The sequence below is a fragment of the Hyperoodon ampullatus genome, assembly GCF_949752795.1.
Source record: "Hyperoodon ampullatus genome assembly, chromosome: 8".
Taxonomy (NCBI): domain Eukaryota; kingdom Metazoa; phylum Chordata; class Mammalia; order Artiodactyla; family Ziphiidae; genus Hyperoodon; species Hyperoodon ampullatus.
Genome location: NC_136921.1, coordinates 37,167,017 through 37,188,601, shown reverse-complemented (window position 1 = coordinate 37,188,601; position 21,585 = coordinate 37,167,017). Strand labels below are relative to the sequence as shown.

At 39.3% G+C, this 21,585-nt stretch overlaps 1 protein-coding gene across 2 annotated transcripts in view; it reads right to left on the bottom strand.

Annotated features, from left to right (window-relative positions):
• SATB2 (SATB homeobox 2) overlaps positions 1 to 21,585 on the bottom strand; it is a gene marked incomplete at both ends in the record, with an annotated part of 190,846 nt that overhangs the window by 44,260 nt on the left and 125,001 nt on the right. For both annotated transcript variants that reach the window (XM_079710652.1, XM_079710651.1), the window contains 2 exons: positions 8,502 to 8,657; positions 13,045 to 13,257. In XM_079710652.1, coding sequence (XP_079566778.1) covers positions 8,502 to 8,657; positions 13,045 to 13,257 — 369 coding nt within the window. The remainder of the gene's footprint in view (positions 1 to 8,501; positions 8,658 to 13,044; positions 13,258 to 21,585) is intronic.

Below are 21,585 nucleotides of genomic sequence, written 5' to 3'. Positions count from 1 at the left end.
GGGAGAGGCCACAACAGTGAGAGGCCCGCGTACCACAAAAACAAAAAAACAAAAAAACCCCTACATATTATGCACACTGCCTCAAAAACTCGTAAGTACGGGGGGGGTGGGGGTGGGGGTGGGAAGCAGACACAGCAGAAAACCAGGCATAAGACTTGTTTGAAAGATCAGGGCTGGGACTAGAGTGAGGCAAGCAAGCAACTAATGGGCAAAATTTAAGGAATGTGACTCTGAAAGTGTGTGCCTCCTTGAATTTTGCACCTGAAGACCTAGCAAGCCTACATGCCTAACCCTAGTCTTGGCTCTGTGAAAGCAAGATGATTTTTTTTTTTTTTTGGCGGTATGCGGGCCTCTCACTGTTGTGGCCTCTCCCATTGCGGAGCACAGGCTCCGGACGCGCAGGCTCAGCGGCCATGGCTCACGGGCCCAGCCGCTCCGTGGCATGTGGGATCTTCCCGCCGGGGCACGAACCCGTGTCCCCTGCATCGGCAGGCAGACTCTCAACCACTGTGCCACCAGGGAAGCCCAAGATGATCTTTTTTTGTTTTGGCTGCGTTGGGTCTTTGTTGCTGCACGTGGGCTTTCTCTAGTTGCGGCAAACTGGGGCTACTCTTGGTTGCGGTGCACAGGCTTCTCATTGCGGTGGCTTCTCTTGTCATGGGGCACGGGCCCTAGGCGCACGGGGTTCAGTAGTTTCAGCATGCAGGCTCAGTAGTTGTGGCTCATGGGCTCTAGAGCACAAGCCCAGTAGTTGTGGCACACGGGCTTAGTTGCTCCGCGGCATGTGGGATTTTCCAGGACCGGGATCAAACCCGTGTCCCCTGAATTGGCAGGCGGATTCTTAACCACTGCGCCAACAGGGAAGTCCCAAGCAAGATGATTAAACGGTCTCTACAGCAAAACAGTAGGAACCACTCACAGGCACCAACATTCTCCAACTGTAAGAACCATGGTTTAACTCGATGTCATCTTTGAAAGAGGGCTGGAGAGTTCAGAAAGATGGCTTTTAATATGTCAATATGATTTGCTTCAAAGTCAGATGCAAGTTCCTAAAGGTGCCATGTCATGAACAGGCAAAATAATGCAACTCAAGGGTTTCTGCAGTACCTAAAAATGTGCTTAAAACCAGTACAGAAACTTTAGCAATGGATAAAGGTATATGATATTTTATGAACTGCATACAAACTGTAATTAACCTTCATTGATATCTAATTATGGGTTCCCATAAAGGCTAGTTTTAGGGCATGAAACGTTAACATAATTAATTGTAGGAGTGGTAAAAAGAACCCAATTCCTCATTATAAGACTGATGTAAAAACTGAGATCTTGCAGGAATTTCTGTTGATCACTTCTCAAAAGAATCTAATCCTTTGAATTATGCTGAGAGATAAAGGAAGAAAGTGAAGGGTTCAACTTTTCGCTTGGGCATCAGTGTATTGACTGCCCACTTAGTTTGCCATTTGAGAATATTGAGAAGCCTAATTTCTTCACTACTTGGTATAACAGTTTTTTAAAAATGGTAACTGTAGGGCTTCCCTGGTGGCGCAGTGGTTGAGAGTCCGCCTGCCGATGCAGGGGACACGGGTTCATGCCCCGGTCTGGGAAGATCCCACATGCCATGGAGCGGCTGGGCCCGTGAGCCATGGCCGCTGAGCCTGCGCGTCCGGAGCCAGTGCTCCGCAACGGGAGAGGCCACAACAGTGAGAGGCCTTCGTACCGCAAAAAAAAAAAAAGGTAATTGTAGTGTAAATATATTAATTTTTTCATTTGAATTTGGTGGACAGACCTGACATTGTAGTATACATGCCCCAGTTGACAAGAGTAGAAACTGCTTTTTGATAGGTTGTCAAAATGTGTTCCAAAGAAACCTGCCCAGCAGCAAGGGGCAGCTACTCAGTCAAGGCCACATGCCTCATTTTAGTCTGCCTTACACACCGAAGACAAGACGACAAAAGCAAAAGCATTGTGAGTGAGACTTAGACCACCAACTCATCACCAACTGGCATCATACGGCCAGTTTTTCCTGTCACTTTTTACACCAGAGATTGGGGTAATCAAACATTTACTTCCAATAGCCTGAGCAATCCCAGCCCCGATAAAGCCATCTCCGTAAAGAGAACTTAATAAATAAGGTAACTGTCAAACCACTTTTTGTGCAAAGTGGCAAAAACAATCCTTGGGCAATAGTTTCTAAAGGCTAAGAAACAAAATAATGAGACTGAAGATATTTTATAATTCATAAATTTACTCTCCCACATGAAAAGTTGACCTTAAGAAAATTATAGGTTTAACTTGTCTTATTACAGTGTGATCCCAACTAGGATATAAACAAGCATGTGCAAACCCACACTTACACATTAGAAGACTCTAAAAGGTTAATGGCAACTATCTCTGGATTGTGGAATTATGGGTGATTCATGTTTTTGCCTTTACACTTTTCTTCATTTTCTACATTAAAAAAAATGAAGCTGGGGCATGCAGGTGATAGTTCAGGGGTGCGTGGTCTCTTCCTGTTGCCTGCCGCCCCACAAATAGCAGGTGGCACTCAGCTTGATGGGCCTCTGCAGTGCTTGCATGGGCCCACAGGCCCCAGAGGGGAGGTGGGCCCCGGGAGGAGCGCAGTAGGGCGGCGTGCGGCTCCATCCCCAGATGCCGCTGCATGTGCAGGGGAGCCAGACCAGACCACTAGCTTGGGCCCTGCCTGCGGGAGCCCTAGCTTCACTTTCAGGGGCCCGACTCATGGGAGAGGGAGACGTGGGAGGTTCCAGTTGTTCAGGGTTTTGTTTTGTTTTGTTTTTGTTTATTGTAAATGTTTTATATTAGCCAAAACTGTAGTCAGCTGAGTCATTTAAAATGTCTTAGGTGAGGGTATAGGGGCTGGGACCCTTGGGCACTGCTGGCAAGGAGGTCAATTGGAATGTCAACACCATCATTTTTAATATGGAAGGATTGGAAACAATTTACATATCCACCAAAGGAAGAGAGTCAAATAAATCATGGTGCATCCATTCCACTGAATAGTATACAGCAGCTTAAAAGAAGAAGGGGCTCTGTGTGCTGATGTGGCAAGATCTTTGAGATTTATAAGAAAAAAATCAAGCAGAATCACATGTAAAGTATGCTAGTCATTTGTGCATAGGGACAAAAAAAGTATATACATTTGTGTTTCCAAAGATAGAGGAGAAATGTTAGCAGTGGCTGCCTCTAAGGATGGCTAAGGGGGTGAGGGATGGAGGAAAACTATTCACTGTATACGCTTCTGTTTCTCTTTGAAGCTTGTACAATGAACATATGCTACCTATTCAAAATAAATAACATTAAAGAAGAAAAGAAATGCCTTTGAGAATTAAAAATAAAAAATACAAAATAAAACGAGGATGTTTTACTTAAGTAATCATAAAATAGAAGCTATTTCTTTAAAAAGGAAATATGTACAACTAACTTGTGCCTGGGATATTTTTAAGAAGAGACACAAAAGCAAAGATTAATATAGTAACCCATGATTGAATGAAAAAAATATGTTAGCACATATACTGAATGTGATATAAACTCCAATAGCAAAGAGCGATAAAAGGAAGGAAACAAACCAAATAATATACCAATTATTTTTCTTTATGTACAGCTGTCTGTCTTTATTTTTGCTTATAAAAGGATCTGCCATGAAGACCTGTATATATTTTTTTCTAGTTTATTTATTTATTTATTTAACATCTTCATTGGAGTGTAATTGCTTTACAATGGTGTGTTAGTGTCTGCTTTATAACAAAGTGAATCAGCTATACATATACATACATCCCCATATCCCCTCCCTCTTGTGTCCCCCTCCCACCCTCCCTATCCCACCCCTCTAGGTGGTCACAAAGCACTGAGCTGACCTCCCTGTGCTATGGGGCTGCTTCCCAGTAGCTAGCTATTTTACATTTGGTAGTGTATATATGTCCATGCCACTCTCTCACTTTGTCCCAGCTTCCCCTTCCCCCTCCCCCTGTCCTCAAGTCCATTCTCTATGTCTGAAAGACCTGTATATTTTAAATCATTTAGCCTGTTAAGCAAATTAGATCATCTGTAAGGAGATATTTTACAATAAAGAAGAATGTCCATAAAATCTGAGTTTGTAATCTACATCTAAAGCTTAAGAAGCCTTCTATTTAGCATTATAACTTGTTAAGTCAGTAGGTGAGAACACGGAATTTTTTTTTTTTTTTTTTTTTTTTTTGGTGAGACAGTGATAAGGAATAAAGGCTACACAAAATCTAACGTACGTAAAGCATAGAACACATTGAAATCCAGTCACCATGAAGAACACAGCTTCTATAGAGGAAATGATTTCAGAATTGTATATTGAAGGCCAGAAACTCCTCCTCCCCAGATGCAGTGGGATCACAGTTGTGCCTCCCTCCCTCTTCTGTAGTAGGAGTGAGGACTCCCCCATTCCTGATCCCAGTGGTAGCTCCTGCAGCCTGTGGGCCTGGGAAGGTGTGCGTGGCAGAGAGGAGAACTGGAGGATTGGCAGGGGTCTTTAAATCTTGGTGGAGATGAAGGCATCTCCAATGTCATCTCATCAGAGACCCCTCTGGGTCCATTTATTCCCAGATCACTCCCTTTCTTTTATCCCAGAAGACTCTGGGGTTGGCCCTTTCATTACCACCAACTGAGCTTTACAACTAGGTTGCCTATTTCTCCTTTTTGCAATGTCTCAGATTCTCTCTACCTTCCTAATATAGAAAGCAAGACCCCACACCCACCAAAAAAAAAAAAGGAAGAAAGAAAAGATAAAAGAAAGCAAACCCAGTGCCCTTCTAACATTTTTGTTCGTTTGTTTTTATTTTTTTAATGGGGGCAAGGTAGAACAGGGATTAAAATAAGCCCCTTCCCATTCCTCTACCTATTCTGTTTTCACCCAAACCTAGTAGGAAAAGACACTCATATATGTAGAGTTGGGTCTTTGGGTATACAAATAACAAAGAAAGTTTCACTCTCTTTCCAAAAGAAAACCAGCCTCGGATGATCCTCAGCATTTCATGAGCTGAATACTGTAAGCTATATAAAAAAGAGAAGAGGGCAGGAGAGAAACAGTGAATTAATGTCTGAGGAAGGGGGCAACTGATGTCAAAGGAAAGAAATGTGGCTGAATATGCTGTCACAAGGCACATGGCCGGCCCTGGAGGACTGCAGGGAGGGTGCCCACGGTCGCTGTGTTTGCTCCCTACTGGATTTCCACTGCCCAGATCACATTTGATAAGCTGCAGTTGGGGAGGAAAGGGGAAAGTAACCCTACAGAATTTGAGTAAGAGGGACAGGGAGAATACAAGAAGCTATCAAGGGACAAACAGTTCCCACAGCCACTTAAATTGCATGCTGGGGCACTCATTCCCTGGAGGCCCTTTGTATGTAAGGGCCGTACTGAAGGTGTGCAGAAAATGCCATATGCCTCTGCACTATGGCTCCTACTGAGGACCCCCACTCTTAGTTCACAGAGAACAACCAGGGACCATAGTACATCCTATCCCATGAAGACCAACAATCTGAATATTCTGCAGAAAGAAAAGGAAAGCAGTCTTCAGAACATACACACACACACACACACAACACCTAAAATTGATCCTAAATTGAAAATGAAGCAAAAGTAAAAGGTGAAATGTGCATAAGCATACTTTTCCCTCTTATTTTTACCCCTGCTTTACTTTTTTGACTTCTCTCCCATGAAGAAAGGGGCAAGGGTCAGATAGGAGCCACTCAGTGGAATCAGATGATGGACTGGCCTGGCCATGACAGAGGAGCTGAAGCCCAGTTAAAGGAACAGGTGGTCTACGACCCTACAAATGTGCTCCGATGTAACCCCACCCACTAAGAAAACACACACTTTCCAGTAATACTGTTTTCCCCAACAGGATCACAGGCAAAACTGCAAACGTTTGTCACTCTTTCAGTTCCTTTTCTGAACCCCTCCTCCAACTGTGCCTGTTCCCTAAACACTTCCAGCCCTTGAGGACCATCTTGGCCCCCCACCCACCCGTAATCTCTAAAAATTTCCTCCCGTTTTCCTACTCTTCATTCAAAGCGTGCCTAACACACAGGCAGCATTAGGTATTATTCTTAATATGGTGACAGTAATTCACACCACGCAGTGAATGAGATTTTATGAGGGTTTCCTTTCTATTTTAAAAGACATTTAAAATGGAAGGGGAGGGGTTACTATATATGTTTGAACTGGGCCTCCCAGGCTCCAAACCCACTACAGTTCACAAGAGTTCCTGTTAAAGGTTCTCCTAATTTCACCTCCAAGAGAATAGAGCGCCCTTGCTCTTCATCTGCCTTCTCAGCCACTCCACACACACACACACACACACACACATCTTATGGATACACACCAAATACATGTGCAAAGTACCACATCAATTGATTTCACTAAGTATGCTTTTTATCAAGCAAATGCTGGTAGTGCTTACAAAGTAGAGTGAATAACTTATGTTAAATTGCCTTTGAAACTGTCAGTTAAGTTCATTTTGCTTGGCAATGCCATTTTTAAAAAACTTAATGCCTGATTTGCAAATCTAGTCAGCTACTTACAAATAAAGTTCCCTATTCACAAATGAGAATGAAATCATTGTCCCAAAGGAAAAAAGAAAAACAAAGCATCTTATTCCCATTTAGGCTCAATCTCATCCTTTAGCATATTAATTCCTAGTACTATGTTTTCCTCCAGATTCGGCAAAAACAGGGCTACTGAGTTCTTCAGGAGGCAACAAAAATTTGGAGAGCTAAGTTTGTCCAACTGGCAAACACACTTTTCAATCAGCCACCTGAATTACTTGGGGAGGCTGGAGGCATCACTATTTCCAGAAGCAATAGTGCCAAGTCAACAGGAAGATTACAAGCATTCTGAGTCAAGTTCTCAGACTGTGGCCTTCGGTTTTTCTTGAAAGCTGCTTATAAAAGGAGGACTGAGTGAAACTTTGATATTTATGTCAAGTCACAACTAAGGGGCAGGTTTGCAGAATCAATTGTGTAGCTTTATACTTACTGCACATTTACCACATATGTCCTTTATTACACAGTGGAAAACCATTAAATGCACAGTAGTTTTGCCAAGTGGCATTATGCATTTAACAGCTTTATTCGTTTAACAGCTCCAACTCTCATTATATTTTGCCATGTGGTACACGGGATTTTATGCATTTAACAGTTTAAGAAAGCTCTATGGTATTTTCTTTTCATGTATTTCATACTATGGTTGGACATTATATCTTAGCAAACTGTATTTCAATGACTTCATTGTGAGAGAAAGAATAATCTGGAAAAATCACTACATCGAAATTGAAATGGGAAACCAATATTTCAATCCTCTTCGAAATTGCTGGATATTCTATGCTCTCCCTTTATTAACATCTGAAAAATAACTTAAGTCAGGTTACTGCAAAACCACAGGAAAAAACGGCTATTCCCAAAACCATATAATTAGTATAAATATAGCATTTGACTATCATTTTAAAAACTTAATTTTCATTAAAAACCACCTTGCTTAATACAATATTCAGTAACTTCCTTCCTTTATAGCACACAACAGAAGATTTGTTAGGGAGATGGTGGACCATTTTACCATTTACATATGTAGGGACGAAAACATTTGTCATGCAAGGCCACAGAGGAAATCAAGCTCAGAATCAAAGGACTCTCAAAATTAAGCTTTAACTAACTTTTGTTTCCTCTACCCTGCATTTGGGTAATTGTTCAACCCAGGGATAAATAAGTAGGCAACTCAACCTAACCCATTCTAGGATAGGGCGGTCGTTGTCCCTTTAAATGAATTGAAACAGAGTAGATCCTATCAACTGTTTCTGCTTTCAGAAATAAAAAACCTAAGCATCTGTCTACCCTTTTCCCTGGAGCATTCCATTCTCCACAATCCCAGCACTCTGAAAAATTGTACTGGATAAGCGTCTATGTTTTTCTGTTAAAGATTGTAGCACTCACTCTGCACTCCCCGATGTGTGTTTTCTCCTGGAAAAACAACTGTATTCTATACATAAAAGAAACACCTGACGTTGCAAGGTGTCTCTGGGGCTGAGGAAGAGCAGTTATTATAACAAAGTCATCCATTTCCCTGGTGGGAATAAGAGAGGTGATGAGACCTGGCTAAAACTTGGTCTCAGGAAGATGCTGTTTTGAACACACTAAGTTTTGCTCAAATACCAAAAAGAAAGAAAGAAAGAAAGGATACATAGCAATATTCAGAATTAGGAGAGAAATCATTCAAGGCTGATTCCTTTTGAAAAATAAATTCTTTAAAAGAAAAAAAAAACTGGGTTTTGACTTAGTCTCTATTTTGAACTCTGATGGGAATAAAAGCAAACCGTAGAGCAAAATGCAGAACACGACAGGTTCTCTAGGGATTATTATTGTTGTTATTATTATTATAGGAACAGATGTATTTTTATTGGTGGGAGGAGGAGAACGGTCTAATTCCAGCCCTCACTTTTGCTCTTTTAAAAACCACTCACCTGACTTTTATTTGCAGCCACTTTGGCAAACAGGGCTTGAGACACCTTGGCCCTTTTCATCTCCTGTTGGATCTCGTCATAAATGGCAGCTGTGATGTTGACGTTGGCGCCGTCCACCTTAAGGGGGAGGTCTGTTGTCGGTGTCGAGGTTTTGGCCTACCAAGAGACCATGAAAATAATAATTTAAAAAGTGCTGCATTCAGCCCAGCCATCTGTGCAGAAATTATCAAAGGATTTCAGTCAGCTGATGCCAAACTGCATTAGCTACAGAGGGACACTTCCTGTCCATTATTCTAATCAGGTTAATTGTGATTGGAAATAATTGCAGTGCATTCCTATAGGACATGCAGAGTCCTGTCAACCTTGTTCTTTTCCTCACAGTAGCTGAGACAGTTCACAGGTACGATGGCTACTCTGGGCACCAAACTCAAGCGATCACCTAACTGCAACACAAGCATGCAGAACACACACACAGTTACCTTTTTCTTTCTGAAAATAGTACACCTTGGAGGAAGAGCCAATTCTTCCAGAAAAAATGAGTAAATGGGTAGAGGTCTCTAAATAATAAATTATTACTCAATTTAATGCACTCCCCTGAGTCTCTCTCATTCTTTATTAAAGCTTTACGTATGTCATTCGAGTATGTATGGCTTCCCACCATTATCATCATTATGCTACCCAGACAGTCACCTAATTTCACCTAGGAAATCAGTGGAAATGAAACAAAATTTCATTTCATAAAATGAGGCTTCAGAATGCCTTTGAAGTGCCGTTTTCATTTTCTTAAACTCATATTGTGGTTTTATGTATTCTGCCGTGCTAGTTTTAATTGAATGATTTCCCATCAGCTTCAGAGACAAATGAAGGACAATATAGAAGGAGTCTGTACTTCTTGGGGTTAGGATAACCCTAAAACGTTTGAATCTACTTGATCCAAAAGACTGCAGAGCATTTGCTCTGGTGTGTAAGGAGAGGGTTCTGGGCAGCCTTCTCAGAACCCAGGGCAACAGGTCAAAGGGAAAAGTCTGCCCCAACCGTTGGATTCCTGAGCATGGCCAGCTGATTTGGTCTAAAGTGGATTGTTTTTTCTTTTCATCCCCACCCACCCTAGAATCCTAAACCACTATGTTCCCTTTGTGGATGTCCTGAGCTGTTGTTCCCCTGCTGGATTGACAGTATGCAGGTTTGGAGAAAGACATGGCATGCAGGGTGGACACCATGGGGTCATTCTCAACAGTGTCTTGAAGCCGGAGTTATGTCCTAAGTTCCCAGGAAGGCTTTGATTCCTGCGAGCGCTCAGTGACCTTTGCCATTCTCCTTTGAATTTCCTGTCTCATACTATTTTCTAATTACTGCAAAGTAATAATAAGAATAATTGATGTAGTACTTTTTACGTGCCAGGCACTCCAAAAAGTGCTTTTTTGTTGTTGTTATCACATCTTATTCTTTTAAGAACACAATGAGTTAGACATTATTATTTTCACTTTACAGATGAAGACAACTGAAAATAAAAGAGGATACTTAACTTGCTGACGGGACATGCAGCAGCAAGTGAAATAACCATGATCTGAACTCAAGTCTCTCAGGCTCCAAAGCACAGGCTCAGGAATCACTGTGCTACTCTGCCTCCAAAAACCTCCAGTTCATACTGGTGCTGTTTTTACATGTTTCTTCTTGCCCTCAAGTTTGAGCTATTCCCGTAATAGTCCAATCCTCTCTCATCTTTTTCAACAAAACTCCCTTTTCTTCTTAAAACTTCTAATTAACGTTCAGTGCTTTTCCTGTTAAGTGCGTATTTTAGCATACCATTTCTGCCTTTCTCAATGCAGGTTTCTTATTAGCCTCACTGACTAATCTTACCTGACTGGTCAAATCTTCTCTAGAACACTGAGGGTTAAAGTCAAAGCATTGAAATATATGGTTAGGGGCCCAGCCTTGGAATCAGAATAACCAAAGTTCAAATTCTAGATCTACCACTCAGCCATGTGACCTTACACAAGGTATTTAACCCATCTGAACCTCAGTTCCCTCATCTATAAAATGAGAACAACAGTGCAAAATGGTGAGGATCCAATTCATGCAAAATGTTTGCAATACCTGATACAGTAAGTGCTCAATAAATGATCATTCTTATACTTGTACTGTTGTTTTGTTATTTTTAAGTACATTGAGGAATACTGGCCAATTGAAGGTTATGAGAAGAGGCTCTGGAGGTTGAATTTGAAACTTGAAAGTCTTCAATTTGTTTTAAACCGATAACAAAGTACTGACGGGGTCTGGAAAATAATCTCCATGGACCTATGGCAAGGTTCTGTGTGTGTGTTCCCTGCATTGCTGGCTCCAACTCAAAGGCTGAATCAGTGGGTACCCCTCTGACATTTATTTGCACAATGAAAGCCTTATAGTACTATGGATCTTTGCTACTGAGATAGTTCTGTAAAGAATTTTGAATAAGTAGGTAATCATGAAATATTTTAAAAGTCTTTAGTAACTTTCTCAATGTTTAACCAACAGAAAAAGAAGAATGTTCCAGACAATGTAAAAATGTCAGTGCCATGACTATATTCTCAAAACTATTTTGAGAAAAACATTTTATATTTATTTTCAGAAATCTCAAAACTGTGAAATTAAACGTTCAATTTCCCTGTTATACTTGTCCCTAAAGGGCACCTTTATCTAGGAATTTTCTAGACAGGATTTTTTGCTGTTAGAAAAGCAAAATACTGACCTTAACTGTGTGGTGTTGTAAGTTGGTCTGGCTCTGAAAGCTACCAGGTCTTTGAAAAGATGCCTAAGATATAATCTTGTTGGAAAAATATTACGAAGGAGTGGAAAACAAAACACACAGACCTGTGTGATTTTGTAACAAGGAGGAATGATTTTCTGAGAAGAGTTGCCCAATTAAATGGCCATGAAACATGGCTGGATTCTCCTATAATGATTTAATGGGCTTCAAAAGTGGCAAAAATGTTGGTGAATTTAATATAAGTAAATATTAGTGCAAATTAACAACTCGTCCAACTCAATAGCTCAACATGTATGCCCCAAAATTTTTAAAAAATAAAAATAAAGATAAAAAAGTTTGTTTACAGTGGTCCAAAGTAAGCAGTCAAGAGACTTATTTTTGGTTTAACAGTAACTAAAATTCATAATTCACTAAACACTAAAGTCTCAGTATCACAGTTTGGCAGTACACAATAGAAAATTATCTTCAGTTAAAAAATCTATTGCAGAGTGCAAAATATAAAGAGTTAAGTTGTGTGAAAAAATGGATATACTTGAAAAAGCTCAAATATTTCTATTAGAATAAGATTCTGCTTAATCAGTTCCTTAGAACTTACCAGAAAACAAACTCCTAAACCCAAAACTATAGTATCTAAGCAAAAAAAAAAAAAAAACCCTTTATTTTCAAAGTACCCATATTTTTGATTTGTACAAATGTGTACCTGTTAAATATTTGTTGTGAAAACTATCACTCAAGAAGGAACTTGCAACCATGCTAGCAACAGTAAATGGGGTGGTTTTACCATAAATCCATTGATTAGTAAAAGTTTAGGGGAAGTAGGGAGTAGGCTAAAAATAAGTGGGCTCAGATCTGAATTGAAAATGACTCTTGGCTGACTTGAGACCTTGACCCTTCAGTTAAAATCTTTAAATCACACAACATTACTAGATGTATGCATCTGCAGGAGGACCTGAGAACAGAATCCTTTTTTTTTTTTTTTTTTTTTTTTGCAGTACGTGGGCCTCTCACTGTTGTTGCGGAGCACAGGCTCTGGACGCGCAGGCTCAGCGGCCATGGCTCACGGGCCCAGCCGCTCCGTGGCATGTGGGATCTTCCCGGACTGGGGCATGAACCCGTGTCCCCTGCATCGACAGGGGGACTCTCAACCACTGCGCCACCAGGAAAGCCCCAGAATGCTTTTAAAGTGTGAAGAAAGGAGGGATGGAAAGCTGAGTCAGGGTCCTGTGGACATCACTGTAGGAAGGAAAATAATTAAGGCCTACATTTCCACTACCATTTTCTAAGGGATCACTGAATGAGCTCCCAGTCATTCTGATCTAGCCGCTGCATTTGCATGCTTCCATCACACACAGGTTCCTCCCTGATTTTGTCTCTTTCAGATTGCATCAAGCAGAACTTAGACTACGCTAGCTGTCCCCTGCCCCCATCCAAATAAATACACAATTGAAGGAAAAGCAATGCTTCGCAAACTCAGCTTCAATACAAATCCCCTAACCCCTTCTTTGATAACCAAACAGCTGTATGTAGACATCTAGTGCTTACCCTTCCACCCACTGCTACCCTCCTGCCACATGTGGAAGAATGGGACTTTCTAAAAGGGACAGAAATGGCATGGATGATATAGTAAAAGATAACCACTAGCATATGGTCAGAGGCTCATATCCTCTGACCCACATGTTCAGTGGATTAAAAAGTCCTGGAATTATGTCTCTTAGTTTTTGAGGGAAAACACAGTAGCAGTGAAGGCAAGATATCCCCAAGGCTAAGAATGAAAAGTCAGTGGAGCAAATATCTCACCTGAGGGGTTCGGGAGGAGCTGGGACTGCTGGAGGCCGATGAGACCATGCTCACATTGGGGTTCATGCTCCGCTCTCTCTCATCCTGGTATATGCGGTCCCGCTCCACTTCCGGCAGATTGAGGAAATTCTGCATAGCCCTCAGGTTTACTAAAAGAGACTGAGATGCTGTCCGAGGGTCTTCTTCCTTACGCAGAATCTCAGACAACAACCCCTGATTAAATGGGAAAAAAAAAAAAGTAGGCCAAGTTATATCTGCAGGTACGCGTGTGTGGTTTCCGTCTTGCGCCCCTCTTCCCCTTTATCTGTTTGGTGTAACCAGCTGGCTGTGATGTCAAGAACCTCAGTCTAATTCCCGAGGGTTCTCCAGCAGGAAGATTTGGTGGGAACGTGCTCGCTCTCTGGGGGCTGTGCCTTATTTTGGAACATTCTATTCTGACACTTTATCATCACTGTAATAATCATCAGTGTACAGAGATGCCAGCTAGCAAGGTAGGCGCTCAGAAGAATTGTGAAACTGCAATTACCACCAGGTGCCTCCTACAAGTATTTCAGGAACTGTTAGAACTCTCTCTGCTTGAAACTGGGAACACTTGGCAGTCCTGCTCAGCTTTACAAATCTGCCAAGTTTGGTAAATTTAGTTCCGACATTTAAACAGCATGGGAGATTTACATCGACTTAAAAAAAAAAGTTTGGCTGAATTTCTGTGTGACCGGACACTGTTTTCAATATAGATGTTTCTTATGGCAAGAAGAAGAAGAAAAAAAAAGACACAAAGCAAATGGCTATAACTTGGCCTCTATTAACTTCCCAATCCACACACATAATAGGTTTCCTTGCATATGTAACAGAGGGCACCCAAACCTTTTTATGAGATGCCCTCATGGGGACGCTCCAATCCCACCATTAAAGCAATGGAAGTATAGTCACAGCCGGTAACAGGCCACAGCGCACCTCAGAGAATGCCATGATAGGCTCAGATACTTTCTGATTGTGTGATCCATCCAAATAGAATGCTTAACATAAAAAAACTGGTGTTTTCATGTGCTCTGCTGACAGAGAATTCACAAAGAAAAGAAAAATGTTGACAAGTCTAAACAAAAGTAGTATGGATGCAAAAAAAAAAAAGGCTAGAGACCTGAGTTAGAAAATTGCAGTACTTGGGGCAAAAGCAGATCCATTTCCATTCTGCACACTTGTTAGATTATCACACAGAGGCATCACTTCACATTCCCAGCTAACATCCCTTCTCAGGGCAGTATGAGATTAGGGCCTAGGATTATCCCCCAGAAAAAGCTAAGATGTTAACCTCTGTATCTTACAACAGATGGGGATAACCCCAAATTGTAAAAGTAGATGCCAAAGGCATTTCCACTTAGGGGATATTAATGCAAAGAAACACTATCAGATTTGTAATAGATGGCTAAATAGGCCATATTTGGCCAATAGGCCAAAAAGGCATTGGATACCAAAGAAATATACCATCTCTAGTTGGCCAAAAATCCTCAGGGTAAGGTAGGCGGTTTTTTGTTTTAAAAAATAATGCATTATAATGTAGTGAAGTAAATGTCACTTACAGGAATGTGCATCACACAGTTATCAGCTTCTGGGAGTAATCATCACTCAAAACATCATGTAAGACAATTTTACTATAAGGAACCTACAAGATGCATGCCATCTGATACCTCTTGCCAGTTTGATTAGAGAAGTCTTTACAAATGAGACTATAATATGCCATACAATGAAGCTAGGAAAAAAATGTTAACAAGTGTGTGTCTGTGTGTGTGAGTGCCCAAGGAAAGGTCAAGGTAGGGCATATATATAAAACTACCCTACTGCTGAAATGATTCTAAGAAAATCTTGATTTCTTGTCATGCTTTCAGAAAGAAGCAACAAGTGAGACACTTGTCTTCCAGAAAATGTTATACAATCTAAGTATTAATTATCTTTCTGAAATTAAAAGTCAGCTCTGCCTTAAGTTATCCCACTTTCCACTTGGACTAAGCAAACTGAAATATTAATAACAAATTTGTTTCTAAGAGAAAATTCTCCAAATTAATATGTGCAGAAGCAATAGGGATGTGAATTTAAAATCAATACCAATTTCCTATATATACAATGGAATACTACACAGCCATAAAAAAGAATGAAATAATGCCATTTGCAGCAACATGGATATACCTAGAGATTGTCATACTAAGTGAAGTAAGTCTGACAGAGAAAGACAAATATCATATGATATCACTTATATGTAGAATCTAAAATATGATACAAATGAACTTATTCACAAAACAGAAACAGACTCACAGACATAGAAAACAAACTTATGGTTATCAAAGGGGAAAGGGCAGGGGAGGAAGTTTGGGATTAGCAGATACAAACTACTATATATAAAACAGATAACAAGGTCCTACTGTATAGCACAGGGAACTATATTCAATAGCTTGTAATAAACCATAATGGAAAAGAATATGAAAAAGAATAAATATATATATATATATATATATGAATCATTTTGCAGTATACCAGAAACTAACATGACATTGTACATCAACTATACTTCAATAAAATTAAAATTAAATAAAAAATTAAAGCATAAAAGACGATCAATACGAATTTCCAATACTAATAAGATACTAAGATTGATATTTTCTGAGCTTTCTTTAACAATGAACTTTGCACATGAAGGACAAGTTGGTATCCACTCTTCTTCTCTCTGTCTTTTTCTCTCTCTCGTAAGTAACTTTAGCATTTTACTAAATGTCAGACTACCAAATTTGGAAAAGTTTTAGGATCTACATGGATATATTCTTTATGCTGGTTATATGATTATACTTAAGATCTCTCAAAGGCGAAGTCTGTAAACTCTTTCTTCTGTGAAATTATTTTCACAAATTGTGGAGGACACTATGGCAAAAATCTTCCATACAAAATATTGAAAAAACAAAAAATATTGTTCTAATGGACGAGGTTCAAAATTGTAAGTCTGTTTATTCCTAATCAATAGAAAACAAAATCACTCCTAAGGATAGAGTTCTTTTATTTATTTTTTGTTCAGCTTGGTTTACCTTTTTTTCCCACATTGAAATTGTGGAGTTCCTTCCCCTGCATTTTTTACATGTTGGACAACCTTACAGGGAAATGAATCCATCTCTACGAAAAATCAAGACAAAGCATCCTTGTAAATGACTGCTCATCAGCATCACTTCTGAAGTGAATGAGACACAATATTTGTATTTTAAGGGGTTGGCGGAATATACTGTTGCCTCTGTTTTATTCGCCTAATTGAAGATAAAGTCTCAAACCAACAAGGTGGCCATTACTGCCCTAGAGAATGAGAACACTGTTCTAAATTATTTACTTAAAGTCTCATCTGTGTAACCCTGGTCCCAAAGCAGATTCTTTTTACCTCAGACATTTTCAATAACAAGTGGCTAACTGGTGGGCACAAGAAGAGTTTTAGTTGTTTTGTTGAACCTTCTTCATTTTGGTTATGTGCTTTTAACAACTTAAGCAGGGATTTTTAAAAACATAGTCAAAATTCTGCAGGCACATAAATGTAAAGCACGTTTTATTTAGTTAGGTTAAAATCATCATAGGGGAAACAGATCAGAAGAAAATGTACGGCATAACTTAAATATACCACAAATCACCCCACCTAATTATCAAGATAAGTAAATGTTTATCATATTGAAACTGTCTTGAATAGAACATAAATTAATAATTTATCTTGCATAAATATTTCTAAAGCCCTTGCTACTATGTTGTCTGGCATTTAATTATCAACCAGCCAGGCAGGAGGTGTCACTTGGACATTCCCATTATGCAGCCTGAGATATAGAGAACATGGCATGGCACCTGGGCACTGAAAAAAAGATGTACTTTTATGAATAGAAAGGTCATGAATATTGAGAATGTGAAAATTGAGAGAAATTAATAAATTAACCAGGATATTGCTTATTAAAATTTCATATCAGTAATCTTATTAAAACATATTGCAAGTATTCAGTAAAGTGGTCATTAAGTGTTTTCCTCATCATAGGCAAGAGAGCCTTCTCAAGGGAGAGATTATAAACAATTCTCTCCATGGTGTTAGCTGAGGTTGTGTAAGACCAGGAAACATGTTGACTGAAAAGGAGTAGAACAAACCTCTGCACAGGGTAGAAAGGCACCTTCTACCAGAGCTCTTGGGTTACAGGTCACTGAAAAAAGAAGGGAGTTGGGCAAAAAGAGCCTCAAATTGGCCTTCTCCCTAGTCTTTTAATGGAGGATTTTGTAAGCTCCATATTATTTCCAGCACCAGCAAAGAATACATGAGGTTGGCAGAAAAATTCAATAAAAGCAAAATAATTCAAAGCACAAAACAAGAGATAATATAATGCCATCTAGCTTCATTGCTAATACAGGCTATCTCTACAGACAAAACAAAGAACTGGGGCTGGGAATTCCCTGGTGGTCCAGGGGTAAGGACTTGGCTCTTTCACTGCTGAGGGTGCAGGTTCAAGCCCTGATGGGGGAACTAAGATCCCACAAGCCACGTGATGTGGCAAAAAAAAAAAAAAGAACTAGGGCTAATTTTTTAAATAAAAAATTGCTATGCTTATTATTACTAGTATTTTAATAATATTTGTGACATCTTAAATGACCTTAGAGTTTCTGAATCTGCAATTTCTGTTGAAGAGCTTTCTTATTTGAAGAGCTTTTCTTATTATTATGATTTTCATATTCCTTCAACAATTTATATAGTTTGTTCCAAATCGTTAGTGTGCAAAATACATGCTGATACTCAGAAATATTTGGGAAACATTACCATGACAGGCTCTATAAAATTTACTTCCAAGTTTCTGTACTAGCCCTTGAGGCTTCGTCTGGGACGGGTGAGAAACTGCCTTTGATGGGCCCTTGAATCCTCTTAAATCCTTTAAGAGAGCAAGAAGAGAACCCAAGCTTGGGCCAGGTTTTAGGAATCTGAGCCTGAGTCCATCAGACCTCCCAGGTCACTCCAGGAGAGGTCACTGAAGATCATTACTGACTAGATTTTAGCAGATATCTCTTCTTCATACTTCCTAGACATTTGTAATTCTCTATGATTAGGTTATATGTCCCATTGATTATCTAGAGAACCCCCAAATTCAATACGTCTATTGCCAAAAAATGACAGATCAGTCTAGTAATTCGCTCCCTATTTACAACTTGGTACAAAGCTCATAAAAGAATGGAAAGATTAATAAGACATAGATTCTGCTGCCAAGGAGTTTACTATACAATGGTTTACAGAAGCACAATGTGAAAGATAAGTGTCATAAATTTCAGATAGAACTAGTACCATCTCAGTTCAAAAGAGGGTGAAAGTATTGCCATCACAAGACTCAGGGAAAACGTTTTGGAAGAAGTGGCATTTAACTTGGCGGGGATTCAAAATGTACATAATGCATAGACATAGAGATAGTGATGAGACCAGGCGAAGGGAGAGGGCAAATGAAGGATTGGATGGTATTAGAACACTTGAAGAAAAAGAAAGAGCATGACTAATCCAGAATACCAAGAGAAGTTTCTGTTTCCTTAAAAGCTTAAAGAAAAAAAAAGTGCAAAAACTGATAAAGTGGTAGAAGACTTTTTGAAGTGAAAATAATATAGTCCACATTAATATAATTCAGAGCTACTGGAGTATACACAAACTAACCAGCAAACACTACCCCCAGAATGAAGTGATATTAATCTGTTCAGCCTTTTTGTCACCTGCAACAAATTAGGCTTTCAATATGCAAAACATCTTCCTTCCAGAAAAACAAATGATCATGATTCCATTTAATTGTAATTTAATGAGGCATAATTTACTTTTTAAAGTGATATACACCAGGTGTGTATTGAAAAAACTGGCCCAGCCAAACCCCAGTGCTATTCTTTGGAAAAAGCCTCAAACTAGCCGGAGACTATTTTCATTTCTGTAAATTATATTTCTGTTTACATATTTATTCTAACATAAACTTTTGAAGTTAACCTCCGAAATACTCATATATCATATAACATACATAGCATATCATAGTTTGAAAGTGTTAGGTTACAACCCAAACAAAGATAGATATTAGAATGTCATATAAATCCCAAAGAAAGCTTATATGTACTACTGATTGCAATGCTAAAGGGAAAAATATATGCTTGCCACTTCTACAGAATCATTTGGACTGGTTATTTTAGAGAAAATTAGCCCTATTCCTTTATAATGTATTTTAATTATTAATTGTTGGATGCATCAATAATAAAGCATATAAGCTTTTAAAATGAAGGTCCTTTTCAGAAATCAAGTTACATTTCTTTAAGGGTGTATGGGTTGAAACATATTTACTTTGTAGTAGTGAGTCTGAAAATATATTTTAGTTCATCATTTGCTTAAAACAAATGATGTCCTAACCAATCAAGTTTCAAAGGCACATATACCCCCATTTTACAGATTAAAATTACAGAGGGTCAGAGGTGGAAGAGGCCCTGGCACCCATATGGGCTAACCCCACATCCTGCCACTGAGCACGACCTATCACATAGTTCCCTCTGAAGGTACTCTTCACGTTTCACCACCCCTTTTGCGTGCTTATTGGTTAGCCTTAACTTCATACAATTCTGAAATGTCTGGTTCCAGCTGACATGAGAGCCCAAAAATGGTATCCTCTGATGAAAACCAGGTGATACCAAATTCTTAGCCTAATTGTACAAAGTGAACTCTTCAGTTTCAGTGGTTAAGGCACAGTTAGTTGAAGCTGTGAACTGAGCTCTTGGCTGAACAGAGTATTGACATCCTACCACCTGAAAGCTGACCTAACGAAATCAGTTCTCTCCTAACCTCCAGTCTCATGTCCTTCTAGACATTCCTGAGAGGCATGTTCTCCTCTGCTCACAAATATAAACAGGTTTCCCTGGGTCCCATATTCATAATCTACAACCACACTACAAAGCCAACTACTGAAATTAATTTGTGTTATGCTAAAAAATACTCACCTCCCCCATCACCCCCTAGAGCACTGCTCAGCCATGAAGCCAGAGTACTTAGTCTGATTTGAATAAAAGGTATACAGGGCACAACAATGACAATTTGATTTTTATTATTAAAAATGATGTGTTAAATCCTCAAAGAAAATGTTGTTATTGCATTAGTTTAATAAAAACCTCTCTTTTACTATAATATTTCTTTATTAGAAAAGACAGCCTATGCATGTAGCACTTCTGTACCATGGGGGTAGATAGAATTGAGCATCTAAAGGGAATTAATGTACTCTGCAAATATAAATGCATATATAAAAGTTACATTTGCAGACAAATGTTGTTGCTGTAGAGATGTATTCTGTAATGCACTAAAAGACTATGTATATATCTGTATATGTATATACACTGCACTTGGCAATACTTTCCCCCTCCTTTGAAGGGAGATGGCACTAGTTCTATTTCACATTTATGACACTTATCATCTTTACATTGTGTAACTATAAAACCTCTTTCTCCTATCATATAGTAAACTCCTTGGGAGGAGAATCTGTACATTTTGTGCTTAGAGGTTAGTTGGGGATATACAGGAATATAGAGCCCTAAGAAAGCATCAAATGCATATTTCTCATTTTTCTGGAAGTGGGAGAGTCCCATCTTTGCTAAACAGTCAGGAGCAGGCCCTGATGGACCACATGTTAAAAGCCTAATTCACAATAACTCAAGATCTTCTCATACAACCTATTGAAAATGATAAGATAATAAACACTGAAATTTTGTGCCATGCAAACTCCACTTTAGAACAAATATTCCATGCACCCCAAGCCCACAATTTATTAAATGAAACACTTCCCTCACAGACAGGTTTCTTTCTAGCATATATAATAAAACTTTGCTTGTGCCATCTGACACATAAGAATACTATAAGCATGCAAAACAAAGTTAGTAGGTGTAACAGAGCATTCTCGAAAACAAAGCAGTCTGTGCTTTCTTAACTGCAATCCCCTTGTCCAAGCCACACTTGAGCATGTACCGTGGAGGAACTTAGCCAAAACCAGATTCCTGGCAACTTTACTACTTTTTACCTACCTAATCTATACAACGATAGATGCAAATAAATAAATAGTCCTGTCTCATTTTCTTCCTTCCCTCCTTATCTCTAGGAAGTCTTAGGTACTGGAATGGGGGATGGTGTACAATCTAAGTCAAAATTTCCTAAACACATTAGCACCAAAAAGCAAAAGCAAACACAGAACTGAACAGGTTCCTTTTGGAAACATTTACCAGTGGTGTTCTCAGCTCTGGGCACATACATGGTTTCTACTAACACCTCAAGTACCTGGCACCATGACTATTGAATTCACAAAGTGCTGGGCCCTGGTTACTCCTAGTTTCCATGAGTATTCTGTGAAACAACTGTTGGCAAACTTCCAAAAAATTTACTAGCTTTGGCTACTTTGTCAAAACATTGGCAAAAATAGTACTTTCAAAAACAAAACAAAACAAAAACATACATTTATTGCATATTTATATCTCAAATGCATCAAATGCATTCAGATATAAGAA